A 25,554-nucleotide genomic window follows, 5' to 3' on the forward strand; every position below is an offset into this window, starting at 1 on the left:
ATGTTGACAAACACACGTAGGACGGAGGTCTCTCGTCCGCCCATCGTCCGTCTGTGCAACGACTGATCCTGCACAGGTGTGAGGAACTGTCACTTTGCACTTGCAATGCATGATGGGAAACTAATCGTGCTGTTTAGTGGCATGTCTCGCCGAACTCACGCAGCGAACGTTCGTCCCTCGTCGTGACTTCAGCCTTCAACCGCTTCAGAGAGCAATTCCTGTAAGTAAATAAGTTGTTTGAAAGTTAAATTGACACATAATGCTTCACTTTTAAGTGTCTTGTGTGCATTTTAGCCGTCTTTTTTGTGTCTTTTTTTAACTGCTCCCATGCGCCGAGGTGAACGTACCAATCTGCGTTTGTCTCCATCTAGTGGATATTTTTGGTACATCAATCTGCCTTTTTCCCCCACATACAGTATTCATTTTTGTTTATAAGTGTTTATGCAAATGATCACTAACTTTTTTTTTTTTTTAACTTTTGCGTGGGTTTGGTGCATTTTATACTCAATTCAGGTTTTTGGGGTTAAATTAAGACATAACACGCCTCGATGATGAACTTCCTCCCCGAGGTCTGATGTCAGATGTAATGGAGTAGTTTTGCCACTAGAGGGAAGTAGAGAATTGATAATCGTCGTTTTCATGTCAGCGTCAGAAACCTGTTGTATTTCATGCATACAGTCGTGGTCAAAAGTTTACATACACTTGTGAAGTTTCCAATAATTTGTACAACTCTTATTTCTTGTGATAAGAGTGATTGGAGCACATACTTGTTGGTCACTTTTATGAATTTATTATGGGCCTTCTGAAAATGTGACCAAATCTGCTGGGTCAAAAGTATACATACAGCAATGTTAATAATTGGTTATACGTCCTTTGGCAAGTTTCACTGCAATAAGGCACTTTTTGTAGCCATCCACAAGCTTCTGGCAAGCTTCTGCTTGTATTTTTTGACTACTCCTCTTGACAAAATTGGTGCAGTTCAGCTTAATTTGTTGGTTTTCTGACATGGACTTGTTTCTTCAGCATTGTCCACACATTTAAAGGGCTACTGAAACCCACTACTACCGACCAGGCAGTCTGATATTTTATGTATCAATGATGAAATATTAACATTGCAACACATGCCAATACGGCCAAAACTGTTCCTCTTAATCAGGACCAAAAAAAAGTTGTTTTCTGAACTTGGAAAAATTCAGGGATTTTCCGGAATTCCTGCTTTTCCAAAGCCCTATTTCCACCCTTTTTTCTGGCGACTACTCCTTCCATATTTTTCAACACATTTCAACCGTTCATCCGTCAAACCGTTCCTCTTAATCAGGACAAAAAACAAAGTTGTTTTCTGAACTTGTAAAAATTTTGTGATTTTCCAGAATTCCTGCTTTTCCAAAGCCCTATTTCCACTTTTTTTTCTGGTGACTACTCCTTCCAAATTTTTCAACACATTTCAACCGTTCATCCGTCAAACCGTTCCTCTTAATCAAGACATAAAACAAAGTTGTTTTCTGAACTAGGAAAAATTCCGGGCTTTTCCAAAATTCCTGCTTTTCCAAAGCCCTATTTCCACTTTTTTTTCTGGCGACTACTCCCTCCATATTTTTCAACACATTTCATCCGTCAAACCGTTCCTCTTAATCAGGACAAAAAACAAAGTTGTTTTCTGAACTTGTAAAAATTCCGTGATTTTCCAGAATTCCTGCTTTTCCAAAGCCCTATTTCTACCCTCTTTTCTGGCGACTACTCCTTCCATATTTTTCAACACATTTCAACCGTTCATCTGTCAAACAGTTCCTCTTAATCAGGAAAAAAAAACAAAGTTGTTTTCTGAAGTTGGAAAAATTCTGGAATTTTCCAGAATTCCTGCTTTTCCAAAGCCCTATTTCTACCCTCTTTTCTGGCGACTACTCCTTCCATATTTTTCAACACATTTCAACCGTTCATCCGTCAAACCGTTCCTCTTAATCAGGACATAAAACAAAGTTGTTTTCTGAACTAGGAAAAATTCCGGGATTTTCCAAAATTCCTGCTTTTCCAAAGCCTTATTTCCACTTTTTTTTCTGGCGACTACTCCTTCCATATTTTTCAACACATTTCATGCATCAAACCGTTCCTCTTAATCAGGACAAAAAACAAAGTTGTTTTCTGAACTTGGAAAAATTCCGGGATTTTCCAGAATTCCTCCTTTTCCAAAGCCTTATTTCCACCCTTTTTTCTGGCGACTACTCCTTCCATATTTTTCAACACATTTCAACCGTTCATCCGTCAAACCGTTCCTCTTAATCAGGACAAAAAACAAAGTTGTTTTCTGAACTTGTAGAAATTCCGTGATTTTCCAGAATTCCTGCTTTTCCAAAGCCCTATTTCTACCCTCTTTTCTGGCGACTACTCCTTCCATATTTTTCAACACATTTCAACCGTTCATCCGTCAAACAGTTCCTCTTAATCAGGACAAAAAACAAAGTTGTTTTCTGAAGTTGGAAAAATTCTGGAATTTTCCAGAATTCCTGCTTTTCCAAAGCCCTATTTCTACCCTCTTTTCTGGCGACTACTCCTTCCATATTTTTCAACACATTTCAACCGTTCATCCGTCAAACCGTTCCTCTTAATCAGGACATAAAACAAAGTTGTTTTCTGACCTAGGAAAAATTCCGGGATTTTCCAAAATTCCTGCTTTTCCAAAGCCTTATTTCCACTTTTTTTTCTGGCGACTACTCCTTCCATATTTTTCAACACATTTCATGCATCAAACCGTTCCTCTTAATCAGGACAAAAAACAAAGTTGTTTTCTGAACTTGGAAAAATTCCGGGATTTTCCAAAATTCCTGCTTTTCCAAAGCCTTATTTCCACTTTTTTTTCTGGCGACTACTCCTTCCATATTTTTCAACACATTTCATGCATCAAACCGTTCCTCTTAATCAGGACAAAAAAACAAAGTTGTTTTCTGAACTTGGAAAAATTCCGGGATTTTCCAGAATTCCTCCTTTTCCAAAGCCTTATTTCCACCCTTTGTTCTGGCGACTACTCCTTCCATATTTTTCAACACATTTCAACCGTTCATCCGTCAAACCGTTCCTCTTAATCAGGACAAAAAACAAAGTTGTTTTCTGAACTTGTAGAAATTCCGTGATTTTCCAGAATTCCTGCTTTTCCAAAGCCCTATTTCTACCCTCTTTTCTGGCGACTACTCCTTCCATATTTTTCAACACATTTCAACCGTTCATCCGTCAAACCGTTCCTCTTAATCAGGACATAAAACAAAGTTGTTTTCTGACCTAGGAAAAATTCCGGGATTTTCCAAAATTCCTGCTTTTCCAAAGCCTTATTTCCACTTTTTTTTCTGGCGACTACTCCTTCCATATTTTTCAACACATTTCATGCATCAAACCGTTCCTCTTAATCAGGACAAAAAACAAAGTTGTTTTCTGAACTTGGAAAAATTCCGGGATTTTCCAAAATTCCTGCTTTTCCAAAGCCTTATTTCCACTTTTTTTTTCTGGCGACTACTCCTTCCATATTTTTCAACACATTTCATCCGTCAAACCGTTCCTCTTAATCAGGACAAAAAACAAAGTTGTTTTCTGAACTTGGAAAAATTCCGGGATTTTCCAGAATTCCTCCTTTTCCAAAGCCTTATTTCCACCCTTTTTTCTGGCGACTACTCCTTCCATATTTTTCAACACATTTCAACCGTTCATCCGTCAAACCGTTCCTCTTAATCAGGACAAAAAACAAAGTTGTTTTCTGAACTTGTAGAAATTCCGTGATTTTCCAGAATTCCTGCTTTTCCAAAGCCCTATTTCTACCCTCTTTTCTGGCGACTACTCCTTCCATATTTTTCAACACATTTCAACCGTTCATCTGTCAAACAGTTCCTCTTAATCAGGACAAAAAACAACGTTGTTTTCTGAAGTTGGAAAAATTCTGGAATTTTCCAGAATTCCTGCTTTTCCAAAGCCCTATTTCTACCCTCTTTTCTGGCGACTACTCCTTCCATATTTTTCAACACATTTCAACCGTTCATCCGTCAAACCGTTCCTCTTAATCAGGACATAAAACAAAGTTGTTTTCTGAACTAGGAAAAATTCCGGGATTTTCCAAAATTCCTGCTTTTCCAAAGCCTTATTTCCACTTTTTTTTCTGGCGACTACTCCTTCCATATTTTTCAACACATTTCATGCATCAAACCGTTCCTCTTAATCAGGACAAAAAACAAAGTTGTTTTCTGAACTTGGAAAAATTCCGGGATTTTCCAAAATTCCTGCTTTTCCAAAGCCTTATTTCCACTTTTTTTTCTGGCGACTACTCCTTCCATATTTTTCAACACATTTCATGCATCAAACCGTTCCTCTTAATCAGGACAAAAAAACAAAGTTGTTTTCTGAACTTGGAAAAATTCCGGGATTTTCCAGAATTCCTCCTTTTCCAAAGCCTTATTTCCACTCTTTGTTCTGGCGACTACTCCTTCCATATTTTTCAACACATTTCAACCGTTCATCCGTCAAACCGTTCCTCTTAATCAGGACAAAAAACAAAGTTGTTTTCTGAACTTGTAGAAATTCCGTGATTTTCCAGAATTCCTGCTTTTCCAAAGCCCTATTTCTACCCTCTTTTCTGGCGACTACTCCTTCCATATTTTTCAACACATTTCAACCGTTCATCCATCAAACAGTTCCTCTTAATCAGGACAAAAAACAAAGTTGTTTTCTGAAGTTGAAAAAATTCTGGAATTTCCAGAATTCCTGCTTTTCCAAAGCCCTATTTCCACCCTTTTTTCTGGCGACTACTCGATCCATATTTTTCAACACATTTCAACCATTCTACCTTCAAACCATTCCTCCTAATTAGGAAATAAAACAAATTTGTTTTCTGAACTTGGAAAAATTCCCGGTTTTCTCCAAATGCTAGGAATTCTGTAATACCACTTCTCAATTTAACATGATTCTATTTCAACATTTCTCGACCGATTTGAAAAGTTTCGACACAAACCATTTCAACTCAATCAGAACATTCAAGTTTTTTTTTTTTTTTTTTTTTTACCATTTTCAAAAAAAATTCCCGCTTTTCCCGAAATTCCCAAATTTTGGGGAAATTCCCATTGAAGTCAATGGGACATTTTTCAAAGTTCCACAACTCCCACATTTTTCATCTGATTCAAACTTTCAACTTCAAAATATTCAGCCTATTTGGCAATTGTGTGCTCTCCTTCTATAATTCTAAAATAAAATTCCAGGATTTCAGTTCAACTTCAGCATTGTGAGCATTCACACGCAATTCCTTCGGGAATTGCCTCATCTAGTTGAGTATAATTTGTATTGCAATGTTTATTTCTTTGTCTGTTTGTTTAGACGCCGCACACACACACGACAGTGTTTTCTACACCTGAATATTCCCTCATGTCTTGATAATAAAAGTGAGATATCCAATTTCCCAAGTATATTCATAGTTTCCCAGCAGAATAAAGGCTGTCAACTAAACCCCTTACTACTTTTTACATCGTTTTACTACTTGTCGCCAGTAAAACCCTTTGCGACTGTCCCATGTGTATTGTACTTGCAAAATGTATTCAGAGAAATGACAATGAACCCAAAATGTCAACCAAAAATGATATGACATTTATTACATTGAGGATTGTTGCTTTTTGTAGCATCCTAAATGTTGCAGGCCACCTTTTGGTTTACAAGTGAAACCATTACACTGGCAGCAGTGGCTATCTGGCTTCTGTCACGGACAGGATGTGGTGGCAATGAGAGGTGGACTTAAATGCAGGGAAGCAAAGGTACACACTAAAAGATGCTGGGTTTATTAATTGTTCTACCCAAATGCTGGGTTGAGCCTGTTGGGTCATATTTATGGGTTATTTCTAAGGAGAAGGGTAGTTTTTGTGACCCAACCAGTAACGCTGTTGTGTTTTTAGTGTTTTCCTGCCTTCTCCTTTGTCTGCATCTGTGCTTTTAGTGATTAGTCCTCGGCGAGGGGCGGACCTTGAGGCACACTTGCTCGCAATTAGCACACCGGTATTTAGGCTCGTCACTGTCAGCTTGGCCTTGCCGGTTATTGTCCCCAGAACTCCTGTCTGCTTCACCAGACCTGGTATGTTTTCGCTACTTTGTCCTGAATTCCCTAACCTCCTGTGTGTTTATGTCCTCGTCCCCCTGAGGTGAAAGGATTACTTTTGTTGGACTCTTGCCCTGCTCAGTGTGCCCTGGCCCTTTCTCCTGCCGACCTCTGAGAAACCTATTTTGTCCAGATTTCATGGTGTACGTTTCTGCCCCATCACCATTAGTTATCCCTTTTTGTCTAGTTAACTTTTTTCATTTTTGTAATTCCACCTTGTCTCCCGTCTCTGCCCCCCCACTTGACCAAGACCTTAACACTAATCATGCTGTCAAAACATTGACATAGTTCACCATCTTTATCGATCCAGACCATTCTGAAAGGATTTCACATTAAATTGTGACTGTTCGTGAAAGCAGTTCATAATCACTCATAACATTGTCTTATAAATGTTTAAAAACAATCTTTATAGACTAAGTACATGCAGTGTAGGGAATTTGGTCTACAAACCCCGTTTCCATATGAGTTGGGAAATTGTGTTCGATGTAAATATAAACGGAATACAACCAGCGACCCCCGCGACCCCAAAAGGGAATAAGCGGTAAAAAATGGATGGATGGATGGACAATGATTTGCAAATCCTTTTCAACCCATATTCAGTTGAATGCACTACAAAGAAAAGATAGTTGATGTTCAAACTCATAAACTTTATTTTTTTGGCAAATAATAATTAACTTAGAATTTCATGGCTGCAACACGTGCCAAAGTAGTTGGGAAAGGGCATGTTCACCACTGTGCTACATCACCTTTTCTTTTAACAACCCTCAATAAACATTTGGGAACTGAGGAAACTAATTGTTGAAGCTTTGAAAGTGGAAGTCCTTCCCATTCTTGTTTTATGTAGAGCTTCAGTCGTTCAAGAGTCTGGGGTCTCCGCTGTCGTATTTTACGCTTCATAATGCGCCACACATTTCGGTGGGAGACAGGTCCGGACTGAAGGCGGGCCAGGAAAGTACCCGCACTCTTTTTTTTACAAAGCCACGCTGTTGTAACACGTGCTGATTGTGGCTTGGCATTGTCTTGCTGAAATAAGCAGGGGCGTCCAGGAAAAATACGGCGCTTAGATGGCAGCATATGTTGTTCCAAAACCTGTATGTACCTTTCAACATTAATGGTGCCTTCACAGATGGGTAAGTTACCGATGCCTTGGGCACTAATGCACCTCCATACCATCACAGATGCTGGCTTTTGAACTTTGCGTCGATAACAGTCTGGATGGTTCGCTTCCCCTTTGGTCCGGATGACACAATGTCGAATATTTCCAAAAACAATTGGAAATGTGGACTCGTCAGACCACAGAACACTTTTCCACTTTGCATCAGTCTATCTTAGATGATCTCGGGCCCAGAGAAGCCGGCTGTGTTTCTGGATGTTGTTGATAAATGGATTTCGCTTTGCATAGCAAAGCTTTAACTTGCACTTACAGATGTAGCGACGAACTGTATTTAGTGACAGTGGTTTTCTGAAGCGTTCCTGAGCCCATGTGGTGATATCCTTTAGAGATTGATGTCGGTTTTTGAAACAGTGCCGTCTGAGGGATCAAAGGTCACGGTCATTCAATGTTGGTTTCCGGCCATGCCGCTTACGTGGAGAAATTTCCCCAGATTCTCTGAACCTTTTGATGATATTTTGGACCATAGATGTTGAAATCCCTAAATTAATCCTGAATTTTCTTGCAATTGCACTTTCAGAGACGTTGTTCTTAAACTGTTTGACTATTTGCTCACGCAGTTGTGGACAAAGTGGTGTACCTCGCCCCATCCTTTCTTGTGAAAGACTGAGCAATTTTTCAGAAGCTGTTTTTATACACAATCATGGCACTCACCTGTTCCCAATTAGCCTGCACAACTGTGGGATGTTCCAAATAAGTGATCGATGAGCATTCCTCAACTTTATCAGTATTCATTTCCACCTTTCCCAACTTCTTTGTCACGTGTTGCTGGCATCATATTCTAAAGTTAATGATTATTTGCAAAAAAAAAAAGATTTTTATCAGTTTGAACATGAAATATGTTGTCTTTGTAGCATATTCAACTGAATATGGGTTGAAAATGATTTACAAATCATTGTATTCAGTTTATATTTACACCCAAGGGGCTTCACGGTGGCAGAGGGGTTAGTGCGTCTGCCTCACAATACGAAGTTCCTGCTGTCCTGGGTTCAAATCCAGGCTCGGGATCTTTCTGTGTGGAGTTTGCATGTTCTCCCCGTGAATGCGTGGGTTCCCTCCGGGTACTCCGGCTTCCTCCCACTTCCAAAGACATGCACCTGGGGATAGGTTGATTGGCAACACTAAATTGGCCCTAGTGTGTGAATGTGAGTGTGAATGTTGTCTGTCTATCCGTGTTGGCCCTGCGATGAGGTGGCGACTTGTCCAGGGTGTACCCCGCCTTCCGCCCGATTGTAGCTGAGATAGGCGCCAGCGCCCCCCGCGATCCCAAAAGGGAATAAGCGGTAGAAAATGGATAGATGGATGGATGTATTCCGTTTATATTTACATCTAACAGAATTTTCCAACTCATATGGAAACGGGGTTTTGTATATATGTCTTCGTTTTCCATAGGTTTATCTATAACCAATAAAGTAGGCAGGCACGGAGCTATGTCTCAGCGTGTGTTTATTCCAGCCGGCACGTTAATGCACTGACACACAACATCCGGATTCCCATCATGCATTGCTTCAAAACCACGGCAAGTAGTAATGTCCAAAAACTTAACAGAGACGAAGCAGAAGAACTACAAAGAACTAATATATCCGAACGGATATACTCATTCATGAAAAGATTATATTATATATATATATATATATATATATATATATATATATATATATATATATATATATATATATATATATATATATATATATATATATATGTATGTATATATATATATATATATATATATATATATATAAAAAATACTTGAAAATATATATAGCCCCCCACCTCCTCAACAATACCTGCCCCCCCCCCATCTCCCGAATTCGGAGGTCTCAAGGTTGGCAAGTATTCCTCCACCCGATGTGAAGGATATAACTGCTTGCCTACTGTATTTTCCGGACCACGGGGCGCACCGGATTGTAATGCACACTGCCGATGAATGGTTTTTCTTTTTCATATATAAGGTGCACCGGATTATAAATTGCATTAAAGGAGTCATATTATTATTCTTTTTTCTTAATATAAAACCCTTCCTTGTGGTCTACATAATATGTAGTGGTGGTTCCTTGGTCAAAATGTTGCATAGCTGATGTTTTACGGATCAGCTGCTTTCTGACAGTGTCTTCTGGATGCACCGTTTTGTGGGCGGTCTTATTTACGTGGCTCACCTCCGGCAGCGTCTAATCCCCGTCATCTTTGTTTTAGCGGTGTAGCGTGCAAGGATGAGATTGGAAGAAGCGTCAAAGATTAAGCTAACTGTTTTAATGACATTCAGACTTTACTTCAATCAATAACTGAGCAGCATCTCCTCATCCGGGTAACAACAACATAGGAAATGTGTCCTGTGAAAAAACGTCCAACCGGAACTATAATAACTAAAATTCCTTGGGTGAATACTGTAAACTCACTACACCGGTATGTTTTAGTGCTTTCATGGCGACTTTACTGACAGATATAAGTAAGAACTTTACACTACTTTATATGAGAAATGGCAACAGCGGAGGATGAATGTCCCATAACAAGAAGATAGACAAAAAGAAGAAGCTTTTCGACTACGGCGTCGGCGCGGACACGCACAATTTTCCCGGACTTATGCAGATCTCAAATACAGATCAGCAGGTACCAGAAGGTAAGAAAAGTTGGTTTTGTGTAATATTGCGAAACAAAACAGCAGATGATAAGTCTTACTTTATACACACACCATAATAATACTCTTATGTTTAATGCACCGACAATCCTTCAAGCGGTGTGGCTTCATAGCTTACCAAAGTCGTACTAAAACATTTTGATAGATTTTTGAGTGCCTTGTCTAATGTTCTATATTTTCAATGGAACATTTAAAATGTTGGTTTTTATTACTTGAGACATATTGCCATCATCTTGCAGCCAACACTTATCTCTTAAAGGCCTACTGAAATGAGATTTTCTTATTTAAACGGGGATAGCAGGTCCATTCTATGTGTCATACTTGATCATTTCGCGATATTGCCATATTTTTGCTGAAAGGATTTAGTAGAGAACATTGACGATAAAGTTTGCAACCTTTGGTCGCTAATAAAAAAGCCTTGCCTGTACCGGAAGTAGTAAACGATGTGCGCGTGACGTCACGGGTTGTGGAGCTCCTCACATCCTCACATTGTTTATAATCATAGCCAGCAGCAGCTAGAGCTATTCGGACCGAGAAAGCGACAATTTCCCCATCATTTGAGCGAGGATGAAAGATTTGTGGATGAGGAAAGTTAGAGTGAAGGACTAGAAAGAAAAAAAAAGGGAGGGCAGTGAGAGCGATTCAGATGTTGATAAACACATTTACTAGGATAATTCTGGAAAATCCCTTATCTGCCTATTGTGTAACTAGTCTTTTAGTGAGATTATAAAGTACCTGAAAAGCAGAGGGGTGTGTCCACGGGTGTGTTGACGCCAGAGACTCTGAGGGAAGTCACGGAGCTGCAGCAAGACAGAAGCTCCGCTGATGTTTCCGGTAAGAGCCGACTTATTACCACAATTTTCTCACCGAAAACTGCCGGTTGACATTTGGTCGGGATCCATGTTCGCTTGACCGCTCTGATCCATAGTAAAGCTTCATCTTCGGGAATTTTAAACAAGGAAACATCGACTGTGTTTGTGTGGCTTAAGGCTAAAAGCTTCCCACCTCCATCTTTCTACTTTGACTTCTCCATTATTAATTGAACAAATTGCAAAAGATTCAGCAACACAGATGTCCAGAATACTGTTTAAATATGCGATTAAAGCAGACTACTTATAGCTTGGATCGGGATGGAAAATAATGTCCGCTACAACCCGAGACGTCAAACGCACGCGTCATCATACCGCAACGTTTTCAACACGACACTTCGCGGGAAATTTAAAATTGCAAATTAGTAAACTAAAGTGGCCGTATTGGCATGTGTTGCAATGTTAATATTTCATCATTGATATATAAACTATCAGACTGCGTGGACGGTAGTAGTGGGTTTCAGTAGGCCTTTAAGTGCGCCTTATAATCTGGATAATACGGTACTTATTTGTCGGACCGGCAACAGACTCTAACAACGTATCTTCTCCTCGATCCGAAATCACGTTTTCACTGAGATTCCTATATTTTTCCGCTCTGCTTGCCCGCACTCCTCAGAGGATCATGGGAGATGTTTATTTATTAGACCGGCCAACAAAAAAAATACATTTGTCGAGGTACTCCGAGTTCTCGTTCGATACCATCACGTCCCACAGCGTTATCACGATCATTTTGATTCATGGAGATTGTTTCATTCCTTTTTGTTTCAAACAAGAACGCAGCTACTCCAGGATGCGACTCCATCTCCCGTCCCTCGTCGGCCGCACACCAACCGGGCGGGTGGTGGTCACGTTGCACTTGTTTATCTAGGTAATATGCCAGACCAGGGGTGTCAAAGGTACGGCCCGCCAACAGGTTTCCTCCGGCCCACGAGTACAAATGTAAATGTGCCTGTTACTACATTTACGTATATACAAACCCCGTTTCCATATGAGTTGGGAAATTGTGTTAGATGTAAATATAAACGGAATACAGTGATTTGCAAATTCTTTTCAACCCATATTCAGTTGAATGCACTACAAAGACAAGATAGTTGATGTTCAAAGATGGCTGCCGTGAGCAACGTGAGCTGAGACCGTCTCTACACAAGTCCCAGTATGTAAGGTTATAAATAATATAAACACGCCAGTGACACAAAGTTTTTGAAGTCGTCTTCGCTATTTATATCCACCTCTCTGCAATTGGTGAGATATATATTATTAACGAGGGTGATTTGGCAGAAAATAAGGTGCCTCGAACGCCGAGTGACTCATTGTTCCCCTGCAACCATGCCAACACGCGGATCAAAGGAATCTAAACGTGCCCGTGATCAATTGTCTTCTAGTGAATTGGACGAAAATGCAACATTTACTCCAGACGATCGAAAAATGTTGCAGGCTATGATTGGAAAACTTGGGAAACTGGACATTTTGGATGAACTTAAAACTGACGTTTCAGAGCTGAAAAAATCAGTCGAGCAAAATCATGTTGAAATGGTGGAGATAAAAAAGGAACAGACAACGCTAAAAGTTGAGTTAACAAGCCTGAAACTCGAAACCACTAGACTGACAACGGAGAATGAAAAATTAAAGGCAGACTTGTTGGAACTCCGCTGCAGGAGCATGCAGGACAACTTGCTAATCATGGGAATTAGCGAAGATGGAGGAGAAACTTACAGCATTGCGGAGAGTCTTGTCCGAGCCTTTTTGAAGGAGCATCTCGGCATCCCGGAGGAAGAGGTCAGAGCGATCCGGATGGAGCGGGCACACAGGATTGGCAGACGCAAGGAGGATGCTAAGCCGAGACCTATGCTTGTGAAGTTTACTAACTCCAAATGTAAAGACGAAGTGCTTGCTCTCTCCAGAAGACTCAAAGGCACTAAATTCTTCATGACCAGCCAATACCCAATTGAGGTGGTGGAGAAACGACGTAAGTTAATTCCAATTATGAAGTCCTTTAGGCAGAAAGGACAACAAGCTCGCCTTGTTGTGGATAAACTATACGTCAACGGTGAGTTGTACAGAGACATGTGAGGAACAATAACAATGTCGCGTAGTGATTACGTCATTGCGACATCGCCATGGCGACGACTTGAAGGATATGAATATGAATTGACATTTTGTTTTTGGAGCTTTTTAGTCTATTTTGGGACTGGACAATGTAGTTAGATGTTGGGAAACGGTCAGCGAATAATATATTTTGGGGGGTATGTGTTTGTTGGTCTTGTGTGCTGTGGTGTGAATGGTGTGTCTGTGGGTTTATTAGTGGGGGTATTGTTTTTCTTAGAAATAGCAGATGATAATGCAATTTTTTGTTACAAGATTTTCATGTCTATGAAACTTATGTTATTAAGAGAATCAATCAAAGATATTATGTATTTACTTAGGTCATATGGTTTATATGAATGATAATGAAGTTGGAATAATTAGTTATAACTGCAATGGTCTTGCAGACAACAGAAAAAGAAAACTTATATTTATGTGGCTGAAGGCAAAAGAACAAGATATTTTTTGTCTTCAAGAAACACATTCAACAAACTTAGATGAACCTAAATGGAGAAAAGAATGGGATGGTCCGATTTTCTTTTCACATGGTCACAGAAACTCAAAAGGTGTTATGATTTTGATTAAAAATACATTTAATTTTCAATTTAATTCTATGGAAAAAGACTCACAAGGACGCTGGTTAATATTAAATATGATTATTCAGGATCAAAAGATGTGCATTTTGAATCTGTATGGGCCAAATGTTGATGAACCTTCCTTTTTTGAAGAAATAAATGATATGTTGCAAGAACAACAAGGAGAAATTATTACTGTGGGGGACTTTAATGTTGCTTTGGATAAAGTTTTGGACCGAAAAGGGAATTTTTCGATGGATTATCATCCTCAATCTTTACAAAAGATTCAAAATGTTATGGATGCATTTGATTTAATTGATATCTGGAGATTCAAAAATCCTAGGTTAGTACGGTATACATGGAGAAGACAAAACCAGGCAAGTCGTATTGACTATTTTTTGATATCATTTTCATTGCTAAACAAAGTAACTGCAATATCAATCGATGATAAATTGCGTTCGGATCATAATTGTATAGGATTAACTATTTCAATTGAAGATAATACACGTGGACCCGGATATTGGAAGTTTAATCAAATGCTTCTACAGGATGATACATTTATTGAAAAAACAAAGCAATTTATTACTGACTTTTTTAAAAACAATGTAGGATCATCAAACCCTCAAACAGTTTGGGAAGCCTTCAAATGTTGTTTTAGGGGATACGCAATTGCGTACTCTTCATGGAAAAAAAAACAATTTAAAATGGCAGAACAGGAATTAAAGAAAGAAATTGAGGACTTACAAAAAAATATAGATGGTAATGATAATCCAACTAGTGAGCAACTAAATTCCTTTACAGCCAAACAAGAAGAGTTAGCAGACTTAGTTGAAAAAAAATTATTGAAAAGTTATGACTGCAACAGAGCAATCTGGATGAAAAAAGGTGAGAAGTGTTCTAAATTCTTCTTAAATATCCAAACAAAAAATCGTTCTAAAAAGAACATTTCCAAGCTTATTAAAACAAATGGAAAGGTATTGAATACGCACACCACATTGTTGAAAGAAATGGAAAATTACTTTAAAAATATTTTTTCTAATCCGGTAATTCCTCCTAAAACTACAAATTTTTTTCCAGAAAATTATGAAAGAAAATTGAATTCTGAGGAAAGCCTTTTATGTGAAGGCCTCATTGGAGAGGAAGAACTTGTGGAAGCTGTTAAATCTTTTCATCCAGGGAAAACCCCAGGATTAGATGGAATACCTATTGAGGTTTATCAAGTATTTTATGAAGAGATTAAGAAACCATTGCTTTCTAGTTTTAATTACTCATATAAAATAGGTTATCTGTCTAACACTCAAACAGAAGGTATTATTTCTTTATTGTTGAAACAGGAAATAAATGGTCAGTATAAAGACCCAGTTTATCTTAAAAATTGGAGACCAATAACACTTCAATGTTATGATGCTAAAATACTGGCAAAATGTTTGGCTACACGACTTAAGTCTGTTTTGTCAAATATTATTCACCAAGATCAATCAGGTTTCCTACAAGGAAGAAACATAGGAAATAATATTAGACAGTTATTAGAAATTATTGAAAATTATAATATGGAGAATAAAAGAGGCTTAATTTTTGTAGCCGACCTGGAGAAGGCTTTTGACAAAATTAGCTTAGATTTTATTTGTAAAAGCTTAGTTTTTTTCAATTTTGGCAACTCTCTATTACATTGGATCAAGACACTATATAATAAAACTAACTGTAAAATTATCAATAATGGATACATCTCTGGGACAATACCTCTATTAAGAGGTCTAAAACAAGGGTGCCCTTTGTCTCCATACCTATTTATTATTGCTATGGAAATATTGGCGATTAAAGTTAGATTGAATCGAAATATTGAAGGGCTCAGCAATAATAATATTGAAAGTAAAATAACAATGTATGCAGACGATACAAGCTTCTTTATCAGCCCCAATCCTCATTGTTTGCGGAACCTCCTGGATCTTTTGGATATATTTTCACAGCAATCTGGGCTTAAGCTTAATTATGATAAATGTAAAATTTTAAGGATCGGAAATCTAAAGGGAACATCCTTCAGAATGGAATGCAAAGTGCCTGTTTTGTGGACAGATGGACCTGTTAACATACTTGGTGTTGTTGTACCAGAGAATCTGGAAGATCTATGCTCAGTAAATTATGATAATCGACTAAGAAAGCTGGACAAAATTATGCAACTATGGAAAGGGAAATCCTTAACCTTATATGGTAAAATATCTATTGTCAACTCGTTAATTATTCCTCAGTTTATTTTTTTGTTTTTGTCATTACCAGCTCCATCACAAAACTTCTTTAAGGTTTATGAACGGAGGGTCTTTGATTTTGTCTGGGACGGCAAACCAGAAAAGATTAAAAGAAAGGTTTTGTACAATGAGTATGAATATGGGGGCCTAAAACTTCTCAACCTCGAAGCTATGTGTCTCTCTTTAAAAGCATCAATTGTTCCAAAGATGTACTTAAATACTGAGTGGTACACAAGTGTCCTGTTGGACAGAAAACATGTAATGTATCAAAGAAAATTGTATCCTTTTTTACAAGTGATCCCCTCCCATTATTCTTATGTGGAGAATCTGCTGGGAAACATGGAGGGGTTCATAAAGGAAACAATCCACTCATGGTGGTGTTTTCAATTTCATGTGCCAAAAAAAAGAGATGATATTTTGCAGCAGATAATATGGATGAACTCTAATATTTTAATAGATGGAAAGCCTTTCTTTTGGAAAAATATGTTTGAAAGAGGAATAATTTTTGTCAATGATATGATCAATGAGAATGGTAAAATTATGAAGTATGATGAATTTAGAACTATGTATGGTGATGCTTGTTCAAGCTTTTCTTTTAATCAACTAACTGGAGTAATTAGGAAAAGATGGAAACAAATAATTAATTATGGAACTACTAAATTACTAGTTTGTAAACCTCTAATAAGAAATTCTAGTTGGCAAAAAGGAACTAAAATTAATAAAAAAATATATAATTTTTATTTAATAAAGAAATCTTTGAAGGCTGTCCCATATAACACATATGGAAAATGGGAAGACTTTTTTGACTGCCCGTTGCCGTGGGATGCCATATTCAAACTAATCTACAAAACTACTATCGATGTGCAAAACCGTTATTTTCAAATTAAAATTATTTATAACTTCTTACCAACGGGGAAAATGTTAAAACTATGGAATGTGACTGAGTCAGATGATTGCCGCTTTTGCTGTCAGGAATCTGAATCCACCCTGCATTTGTTTTGGTATTGTCATATTGTGTCTTCCTTTTGGGTGGAAGTTGAAAAAACGTGTTCAAGGATTGGTTTGTTTATGAAGCTTGATATAGTTTCTGTTATTTTAGGAGAGTTTATTGACAAGCATGACTTAGTTAATTTAATTATAGTACTTGGTAAAAGGTTTATTTTTAAGGCCAAAAATAGATATTCACTTAGTATTACTTTCTTTAAAACATTTATTCAGTATTTTTTAACTTTAGAAAGATACATGATTGACAACGACGATGATGCCAAAAAACATGAAAAAAGATGGGAAATCCTTAAAGGCTTATTATGAAAATGTAATAATGTTTATAGATATGCAACAACAGCAACATATATGCTATCTGTTGTTGTGTTCCCTTTTTTTTGAGTGTACAAAATGAAGGTGTGTGTTGAATCTGACTTGGACATAATATGGACTATACACAAATGCTTTTTATGAAAATGTAATTTTGTTTATAACTTATATGCAATCTGTTGTTTCCCTAATTTTTGTTGTTGCACATGGATGAGGGTGTGTGTTGCTGAGGCCCACTTTGACATTGTCTGGACTGGACCTGGTTTTAAAAACCTTTTAGACAAGTCTAATTCCATTAACAACCTGGTCTGATGAAGATAAGGTTATTTTTTTTTATTTTTTATTTTTAATAAAATAAAATGAGATTAAAAAAAAGGAAAACAATGACATTTTTTTTTGGGATAAAAAAGAAAGTAAAATCATATAAAACAATTACATAAAAAATAGTAATTAATGATAGTGTTAGTGGACCGGCGACACACACAATCATGTGTGTTTCAGGGACTATGTCCCTTGCAGACTGTGTTATATATGTTGAGGGAACCAGCATTTTGGTAGCAGAAAGAAACAACCCTTTTTTGTGTGAGTGGGTGTGGCTGGGTGTGAATGGGGGAGGGAGGGGTTTTCTTTGGGGGGTTGATGCACTGATGGAAAGTGTATTTTGTGTGTTTTTCTGTTGATTTAATAAAAAAAAAAAAAAAAAAAAATGTGCCTGTTACTACATTTACGTATATACAAACCCCGTTTCCATATGAGTTGGGAAATTGTGTTAGATGTAAATATAAACGGAATACAGTGATTTGCAAATTCTTTTCAACCCATATTCAGTTGAATGCACTACAAAGACAAGATAGTTGATGTTCAAACTCATAAACTTTGTTTTTCTGCAAATAATAATTAACTTAGAATTTCATGGCTGCAACACGTGCCAAAGTAGTTGGGAAAGGGCATGTTCACCACTGTGTTACATCACCTTTTCTTTCAACAACACTCAATAAACGTTTGGGAACTGAGGAAACTAATTGTTGAAGCTTTGAAAGTGGAATTCTTTCCCATTCTTTTTTTTATGTAGAGCTTCATGTAGAGCTTCAGTCGTTCAACAGTCCGGGGTCTCTGCTGTTGTATTTTACGCTTCATAATGTGCCACACATTTTAGATGGGAGACAGGTCTGGATTGCAGGCGGGCCAGGAAAGTACCCGCACCCTTTTTTTTTTACGAAGCCTCTCTGTTGTGACATTTTTTTTGCTGAAATAAGCAGGGGCGTACACGATAACATTGCTTGGATGACAACATATTTTTCTCCAAAACCTGTATGGACCTTTCAGCATTAATGGTGCCTTCACAGATGTGTAAGTTACCCATGCCTTGGGCACTAATGCACCCCCATACCATCACAGATGCTGGCTTTTGAACTTTGCGCCTATAACAATCCGAATGGTTATTTTCTTCTTTGTTCTGGAGGACACCACGTCCTCTGTTTCCAAATATAATTTGAAATGTGGACTCGTCAGACCACAGAACACTTTTCCACTTCGCATCAGTCCATATTGGATGAGCTCGGGCCCAGCGAAGCCGGCGGCGTTTCAGGATATTGTTGATAAATGGGTTTGGCTTTACATAGTAGAGTTTTAACTTGCACTTACAGATGTAGCGACCAACTGTAGTTACTGACAGTGGTTTTATGAAGTGTTTCTGAGCCCAAGTGGTGATATCCTTTACACACAGATGTCGGTTTTTAATGCAGTATCGCCTGAGGGATCAAAGGTCCGTAATATCATCGCTTACGTGCAGTGATTTCTTCAGATTCTCTGACCTTTTTGATGATTTTACGGACCGTAGATGGTAAAATCCCTCAATTGTTTGCAATAGCTTGTTGAGAAATGTTGTTCTAAAACTTTTCGACAATTTTCTTACAAATTAGTGACCCTCGCCCCTTCCTTGTTTGTGAATTACTTAGCATTTCATGGAAGCTGCTTTTATACCCAATCATGGCACCCACCTGTTACCACTTAGCCTGCACACCTGTGGGATGTTCCATATAAGTGTTTGATGAGCATTCCTCAACTTTATCAGTATTTATTGCCACCTTTCCCAACTTCTTTGTCACGTGTTGCTGTCATCAAATTCTAAAGTTATTGATTATTTGCAACAACAAAAAAAGCTTATCTTTTTGAACATCAAATATTTTGTTTTTGTAACATATTGAACTGAATATGGGTTGAAAATGATTTGAAAATCATTTAATTCTGTTTATATTTACATCTAGCACAATTTCCCAACTCATATGGAAACGGGGTTTGTACTTACTTCATGTATACAAAAACGTTAATGGAGGCATTTGGATGCTTTATAAGTGGAACTGCACAGCTCAGTATGTATGTATGTATTGTTTGTATGTATGTATGAAGTTGCGATCAAAAGTTCACACACACTTGTAAAGAACATAATGTCATGGCTGTCAATAATTTCTACAACTCTTATTTTTTTGTGACAAAGGGATTGGAGGACATAATGGTTGGTCATAAAAAAAACATTCATCAAGTTTGGTTCTTTTATGAATTTATTATGGGTCTACTGAAAATGTGAGCAAATCTGCTGGGTCAAAAGTATACATACAGCAATGTTAATATTTGGTTACATGTCTTTTGGCAAGTTTCACTGCAATAAGGCACTTTTGGTAGCTATCAAGCTTCTGGCAAGTTGTGGTTGAATTTTTGACCACTCCTCTTGACAAAATTGGTGCAGTTCAGCTAAATTTGTTGGTTTTATGACACGGACTTGTTTCTTCAGCATTGTCCACACGTTTAAGTCAGGACTTTGGGAAGGCCATTCTAAAACCTTTAATTCCAGCCTGATTTAGCCATTCCTTTACCACTTTTGACATGTGTTTGGGGTCATTGTCCTGTTGGAAGACCCAACTGCGCCCAAGACCCAACCTCCGGGCTGATGATTTTAGGTTGTCTGACGTAATCCTCCTTTTTCATTGTCCCATTTACTCTCTGTAAAGCACCAGTTCCATTGGCAGCCAAACAGGCCCAGAGCATAATACTACCACCACCATGCTTGACGGTGGGAATGGTGTTCCTGGGATTTAAGGCCTCCCCTTTTCTCCTCCAAACATATTGGTGGGTATCGTGGCCAAATAGCTACATTTTTGTTTGATCTGACATGACATGGACAAAGATAAGACCTTCTAGAGGAAAATTCTGTGGTCAGATGAAACAAAAATATTATGTCCATCCAAATGCCTCCATTATGTATTTATGTATGTACAGAAACTTATCACATTGGAGTTACCCCGTTTATGTTTCCACTTGATCCAAAGGTTTTTTCCGTTTGACATTTTTGAGTGCATTTATCAACAAACAAACCCCTTCAGAAGAACTTTAAAACTTTGGGGAGTGATGGCGTGCTTTAGCAGGTATTGGCCAGCAGCAGAGACTCATTAGTCTAAGTGGGAGGACTCAATTAGTTCTGTCCTGTATCCCTCTGATTTATGACGCACAGGCCGAGCGTCGTCGTTTATCTGGAGCCCGCTAAGTGAATCAGTGCGGAGAAGGTTGGGGAAAATATTTGTTTAGGGACGTCGGAGTGAAAATTAGTGGGTGATGAATCCTCGCTGCAGGGTCAACTCGGAAGTGGAGATGCAAATGCGAGAGACATTGCTTGTAGTGCAGGCCACTTTATTAGTTAGTTTTGGCATATTTTGTGCCATCGACTGTAAAGTTTCAAGTCAACTCATCATGCTTAATTTATTACAGCATTTTGGAAGCCTGTCGTTGATTTTTATTATGTAAATGTTATATTTTTATCAACATGTGATAGCAGGGACCCTGCCATTCAAAGCTATTCTGTCCGTAAAACACACACACACACCGCAAAATGAGCTAACGTTACGCTAAAAGCTAATTAGCCTTCACCTCAAGCCAGAACTGCTAGCAAACTGAGCTGCAGTTTATATATATGTACATGTATGTATATACAGATGAGTATATATATGTATGTGTATGCATATATATATATATATATATATGTATGTGTATGCATATATATATATATATATATATATATATGTATGTATGTGTATATATATATATGCATGTGTATATGTATGTATATTTGTATGTATATATGTATGTATAAATACATACATATGTGTGTACAGTATATACAAACCCCGTTTCCATATGAGTTGGGAAATTGTGTTTGATGTAAATATAAACGGAATACAATGATTTTGCATCCTTTTCAACCCATATTCAATTGAATGCACTACAAAGACAAGATATTTGATGTTCAAACTCATAAACTTTATTTTTTTTTTGCAAATAATAATTAACTTATAATTTCATGGCTGCAACACGTGCCAAAGTAGTTGGGAAAGGGCATGTTCACCACTGTGTTACATCACCTTTTCTTTTAACATCACTCAATAAACGTTTGGGAACTGAGGAAACTAATTGTTGAAGCTTTGAAAGTGAAATTCTTTGTCATTCTTGTTTTATGTAGAGCTTTAGTCGTTCAACAGTCTGGGGTCTCCGCTGTCGTATTTTACGCTTCATAATGCGCCACACATTTTCCTTGGGAAACAGGTCTGGACTGCAGGCGGGCCAGGAAAGTACCTGCACTCTTTTACTACGAAACCACGCTGTTGTAACACGTGGCTTGGCATTGTTTTGCTGAAATAAGCAGGGGCGTCCATGATAACGTCGCTTGGATGACAACATATGTTGCTCCAAAACCTGTATGGACCTTTCAGCATTAATGGTGCCTTCACAGATGTGTAAGTTACCCATGCCTTTGGCACTAATACACCCCCATACCATCACAGGTGCTAGATTTTGAACTTCGCACCTATAACAATCCGTATGGTTATTTTCCTCTTTGTTACGGAGGACACCACGTCCACAGTTTCTAAATATAATTTGAAATGTGGACTCGTCAGATCGCAGAACACCTTTCCACTTTGCATCAGTCAATCTTAAATGAGCTCGGGCCCAGCGAAGCCAGTGGCGTACCTTGGTGTTGTTGATAAATGGCTTTTGCTTTGCATAGCAGAGTTTTAACTTGCACTTACAGATGTAACGACCAACTGTAGTTACTGACAGTGGTTTTATGACGTGTTCCTGAGCCCATTTGGTGATATCCTTTAGACACTGATGTCTGTTTTTGTTGCAGTACCGCCTGAGGGATCAACGGTCCGCAATATCATCGCTTACGTGCAGTGATTACTCCAGATTCTCTGAACCTTTTGATGATTTTACGGACCGTAGATGGTAAAATCCCTAAATTCCTTGCAATAGCTCGTTGAGAAATGTTGTTCTAAAACTGTTCGACTATTTGCTTACAAATTGATGACCCACGCCCCATCCTTGTTTGTGAATTACTTAGCATTTCATGGAAGCTGCTTTTATACCCAATCATGGCACCCACCTGTTCCCAATTAGCCTGCACACCTGTGGGATGTTCCAAAAAAGTGCTTGATGAGAATTTCTCAACTTTATCAGTATTTATTGCCACCTTTTCCAACTTCTTTGTCACGTGTTGCTGGCATCAAATTCTAAAGTTAATGATCCATCCATCCATCATCTTCCGCTTATCCGAGGTCGGGTCGCGGGGGCAGCAGCCTAAGCAGGGAAGCCCAGACTTCCCTCTCTCCAGCCACTTCGTCTAGCTCTTCCCGGGGGATCCCGAGGCGTTCCCAGGCCAGCCGGGAGACATAGTCTTCCCAACGTGTCGTGGGTCTTCCCCGTGGCCTCCTACCAGCTGGACGTGCCCTAAACACCTCCCTAGGGAGGCGTTCGGGTGGCATCCTGACCAGATGCCCGAACCACCTCATCTGGCTCCTCTCGATGTGGAGGAGCAGCGGCTTTACGTTGAGCTCCTCCCGGATGGCAGAGCTTCTCACCCTATCTCTGAGGGAGAGCCCCGCCACCCGGCGGAGGAAACTCATTTCGGCCGCTTGTACCCGTGATCTTATCCTTTCGGTCATGACCAAAAGCTCATGACCATAGGTGAGGATGGGAACGTAGATCGACCGGTAAATTGAGAGCTTTGCCTTCTGGCTCAGCTCCTTCTTCACCACAACGGATCGATACAACGTCCGCATTACTGAAGACGCCGCACCGATCCGCCTGTCAATCTCACGATCCACTCTTCCCCCACTCGTGAACAAGACTCCTAGGTACTTGAACTCCTCCACTTGGGGCAGGGCCTCCTCCCCAACCCGGAGATGGCACTCCACCCTTTTCCGGGCGAGAACCATGGACTCGGACTTGGAGGTGCTGATTCTCATTCCGTTCACTTCACATTCGGCTGCGAACCGATCCAGTGAGAGCTGAAGATCCCGGCCAGATGAAGCCATCAGGACTACATCATCTGCAAAAAGAAGAGACCTAATCCCGGGGCCACCAAACCGGATCCCCTCAACGCCTTGGCTGCGCCTAGAAATTCTGTCCATAAAAGTTATGAACAGAATCGGTGACAAAAGACAGCCTTGGCGGAGTCCAACCCTCACTGGAAACGTGTTCGACTTACTGCCAGCAATGCGGACCAAGCTCTGACACTGATCGTACAGGGAGCGGACTGCCCCAATAAGACAGTCCGGTACCCCATACTCTCTGAGCACTTCCCACAGGACTTCCCGAGGGACACGGTCGAATGCCTTCTCCAAGTCCACAAAGCACATGTAGACTGGTTGGGCAAACTCCCATGCACCCTCAAGAACCCTGCCGAGAGTATAGAGCTGGTCCACAGTTCCACGACCAGGACGAAAACCACACTGTTCCTCCTGAATCCGAGGTTCGACTATCCGGCGAAGCCTCCTCTCCAGTACACCTGAATAAACCTTACCGGGAAGGCTGAGGAGTGTGATCCCACGATAGTTGGAACACACCCTCCGGCCCCCCTTCTTAAAGAGAGGGACCACCACCCCGGTCTGCCAATCCAGAGGTACCGCCCCCGATGTCCACGCGATGCTGCAGAGTCTTGTCAACCAAGACAGCCCCACAGCATCCAGAGCCTTAAGGAACTCCGGGCGGATCTCATCCACCCCCGGGGCCTTGCCACCGAGGAGCTTTTTAACTACCTCAGCGACCTCAGCCCCAGAAATAGGAGAGTCCACCACAGATTCCCCAGGCACCGCTTCCTCAAAGGAAGACGTGTTGGTGGGATTGAGGAGGTCTTCGAAGTATTCCCTCCACCGATCCACAACATCCGCAGTCGAAGTCAGCGGAACACCATCCGCACCATACACGGTGTTGATAGTGCACTGCTTCCCCTTCCTGAGGCGGCGTATGGTGGTCCAGAATCGCTTCGAAGCCGTCCGGAAGTCGTTTTCCATGGCTTCCCCGAACTCTTCCCATGTCCGAGTTTTTGCCTCCGCGACCGCTAAAGCTGCACACCGCTTGGCCCGTCGGTACCCGTCCACTGCCTCCGGAGTCCTATGAGCCAAAAGAACCCGATAGAACTCCTTCTTCAGCTTGACGGCATCCCTCACTGCTGGTGTCCACCAACGAGTTCTGGGATTACCGCCACGACAGGCACCAACAACCTTGCGGCCACAGCTACAACCAGCCGCCTCGACAATAGAGGTTCGGAACATGGTCCACTCGGACTCAATGTCCCGCACCTCCCTCGTGACATGTTCAAAGTTCTCCCGGAGGTGTGAATTGAAACTCTCTCTGACAGGAGACTCTGCCAGACGTTCCCAGCAGACCCTCACAATGCGCTTGGGCCTGCCAGGTCTGTCCGGCATCCTCCCCCACCATCGCAGCCAACTCACCACCAGGTGGTGATCGGTAGAAAGCTCCGCCCCTCTCTTCACCCGAGTGTCCATAACATGAGGCCGCAAATCCGATGACACAACTACAAAGTCGATCATTGAACTGCGGCCTAGGGTGTCCTGGTGCCAAGTGCACATATGGACACCCTTATGTTTGAACATGGTGTTTGTTATGGACAATCCGTGACGAGCACAAAAGTCCAATAACAAAACACCACTCGGGTTTAGATCCGGGCGACCATTCTTCCCCATCACGCCTCTCCAGGTTTCACTGTCGTTGCCAACATGAGCGTTGAAGTCCCCCAGTAGGACAAGGGAATCACCCGGGGGAGCACTTTCCAGTACTCCCTCAAGTGTACGCAAAAAGGATGGGTATTCTGAACTGCTGTTTGGTGCGTAAGCACAAACAACAGTCAGGACCCGTCCCCCCACCCGAAGGCGAAGGGAAGCTACCCTCTCATCCACTGGGTTGAACTCAAACGTGCAGGCTTTGAGCCGGGGGGCAACGAGAATTGCCACCCCAGCCCGTCGCCTCTCACTGCCGGCAACGCCAGAGTGGAAGAGGGTCCAGTCCCTCTCGAGAGAACTGGTTCCAGAGCCCTTGCTGTGCGTCGAAGTGAGTCCGACTATATCCAGCCGGAACTTTTCTACCTCGCGGACTAGCTCAGGCTCCTTCCCTCCCAGTGAGGTGACGTTCCACGTCCCAAGAGCTAGCTTCTGTAGCCGAGGATCGGACCGCCAAGTGCCCTGCCTTCGGCTGCCGCCC

The 25,554-nt window shown here is 40.3% G+C and overlaps 1 protein-coding gene across 1 annotated transcript in view; it reads left to right on the forward strand.

The window, feature by feature from the left end:
* The window catches only part of LOC133552155 (uncharacterized), an 89,630-nt gene continuing 64,076 nt past the window's right edge, over positions 1-25,554 (forward strand). Inside the window, exons 1-2 of the mRNA XM_061899511.1 lie at positions 1-53; positions 164-220. Coding sequence (XP_061755495.1) covers positions 1-53; positions 164-220 — 110 coding nt within the window. The remainder of the gene's footprint in view (positions 54-163; positions 221-25,554) is intronic.

The sequence above is a fragment of the Nerophis ophidion genome, linkage group LG04 (assembly GCF_033978795.1).
Source record: "Nerophis ophidion isolate RoL-2023_Sa linkage group LG04, RoL_Noph_v1.0, whole genome shotgun sequence".
Lineage (NCBI taxonomy): Eukaryota > Metazoa > Chordata > Actinopteri > Syngnathiformes > Syngnathidae > Nerophis > Nerophis ophidion.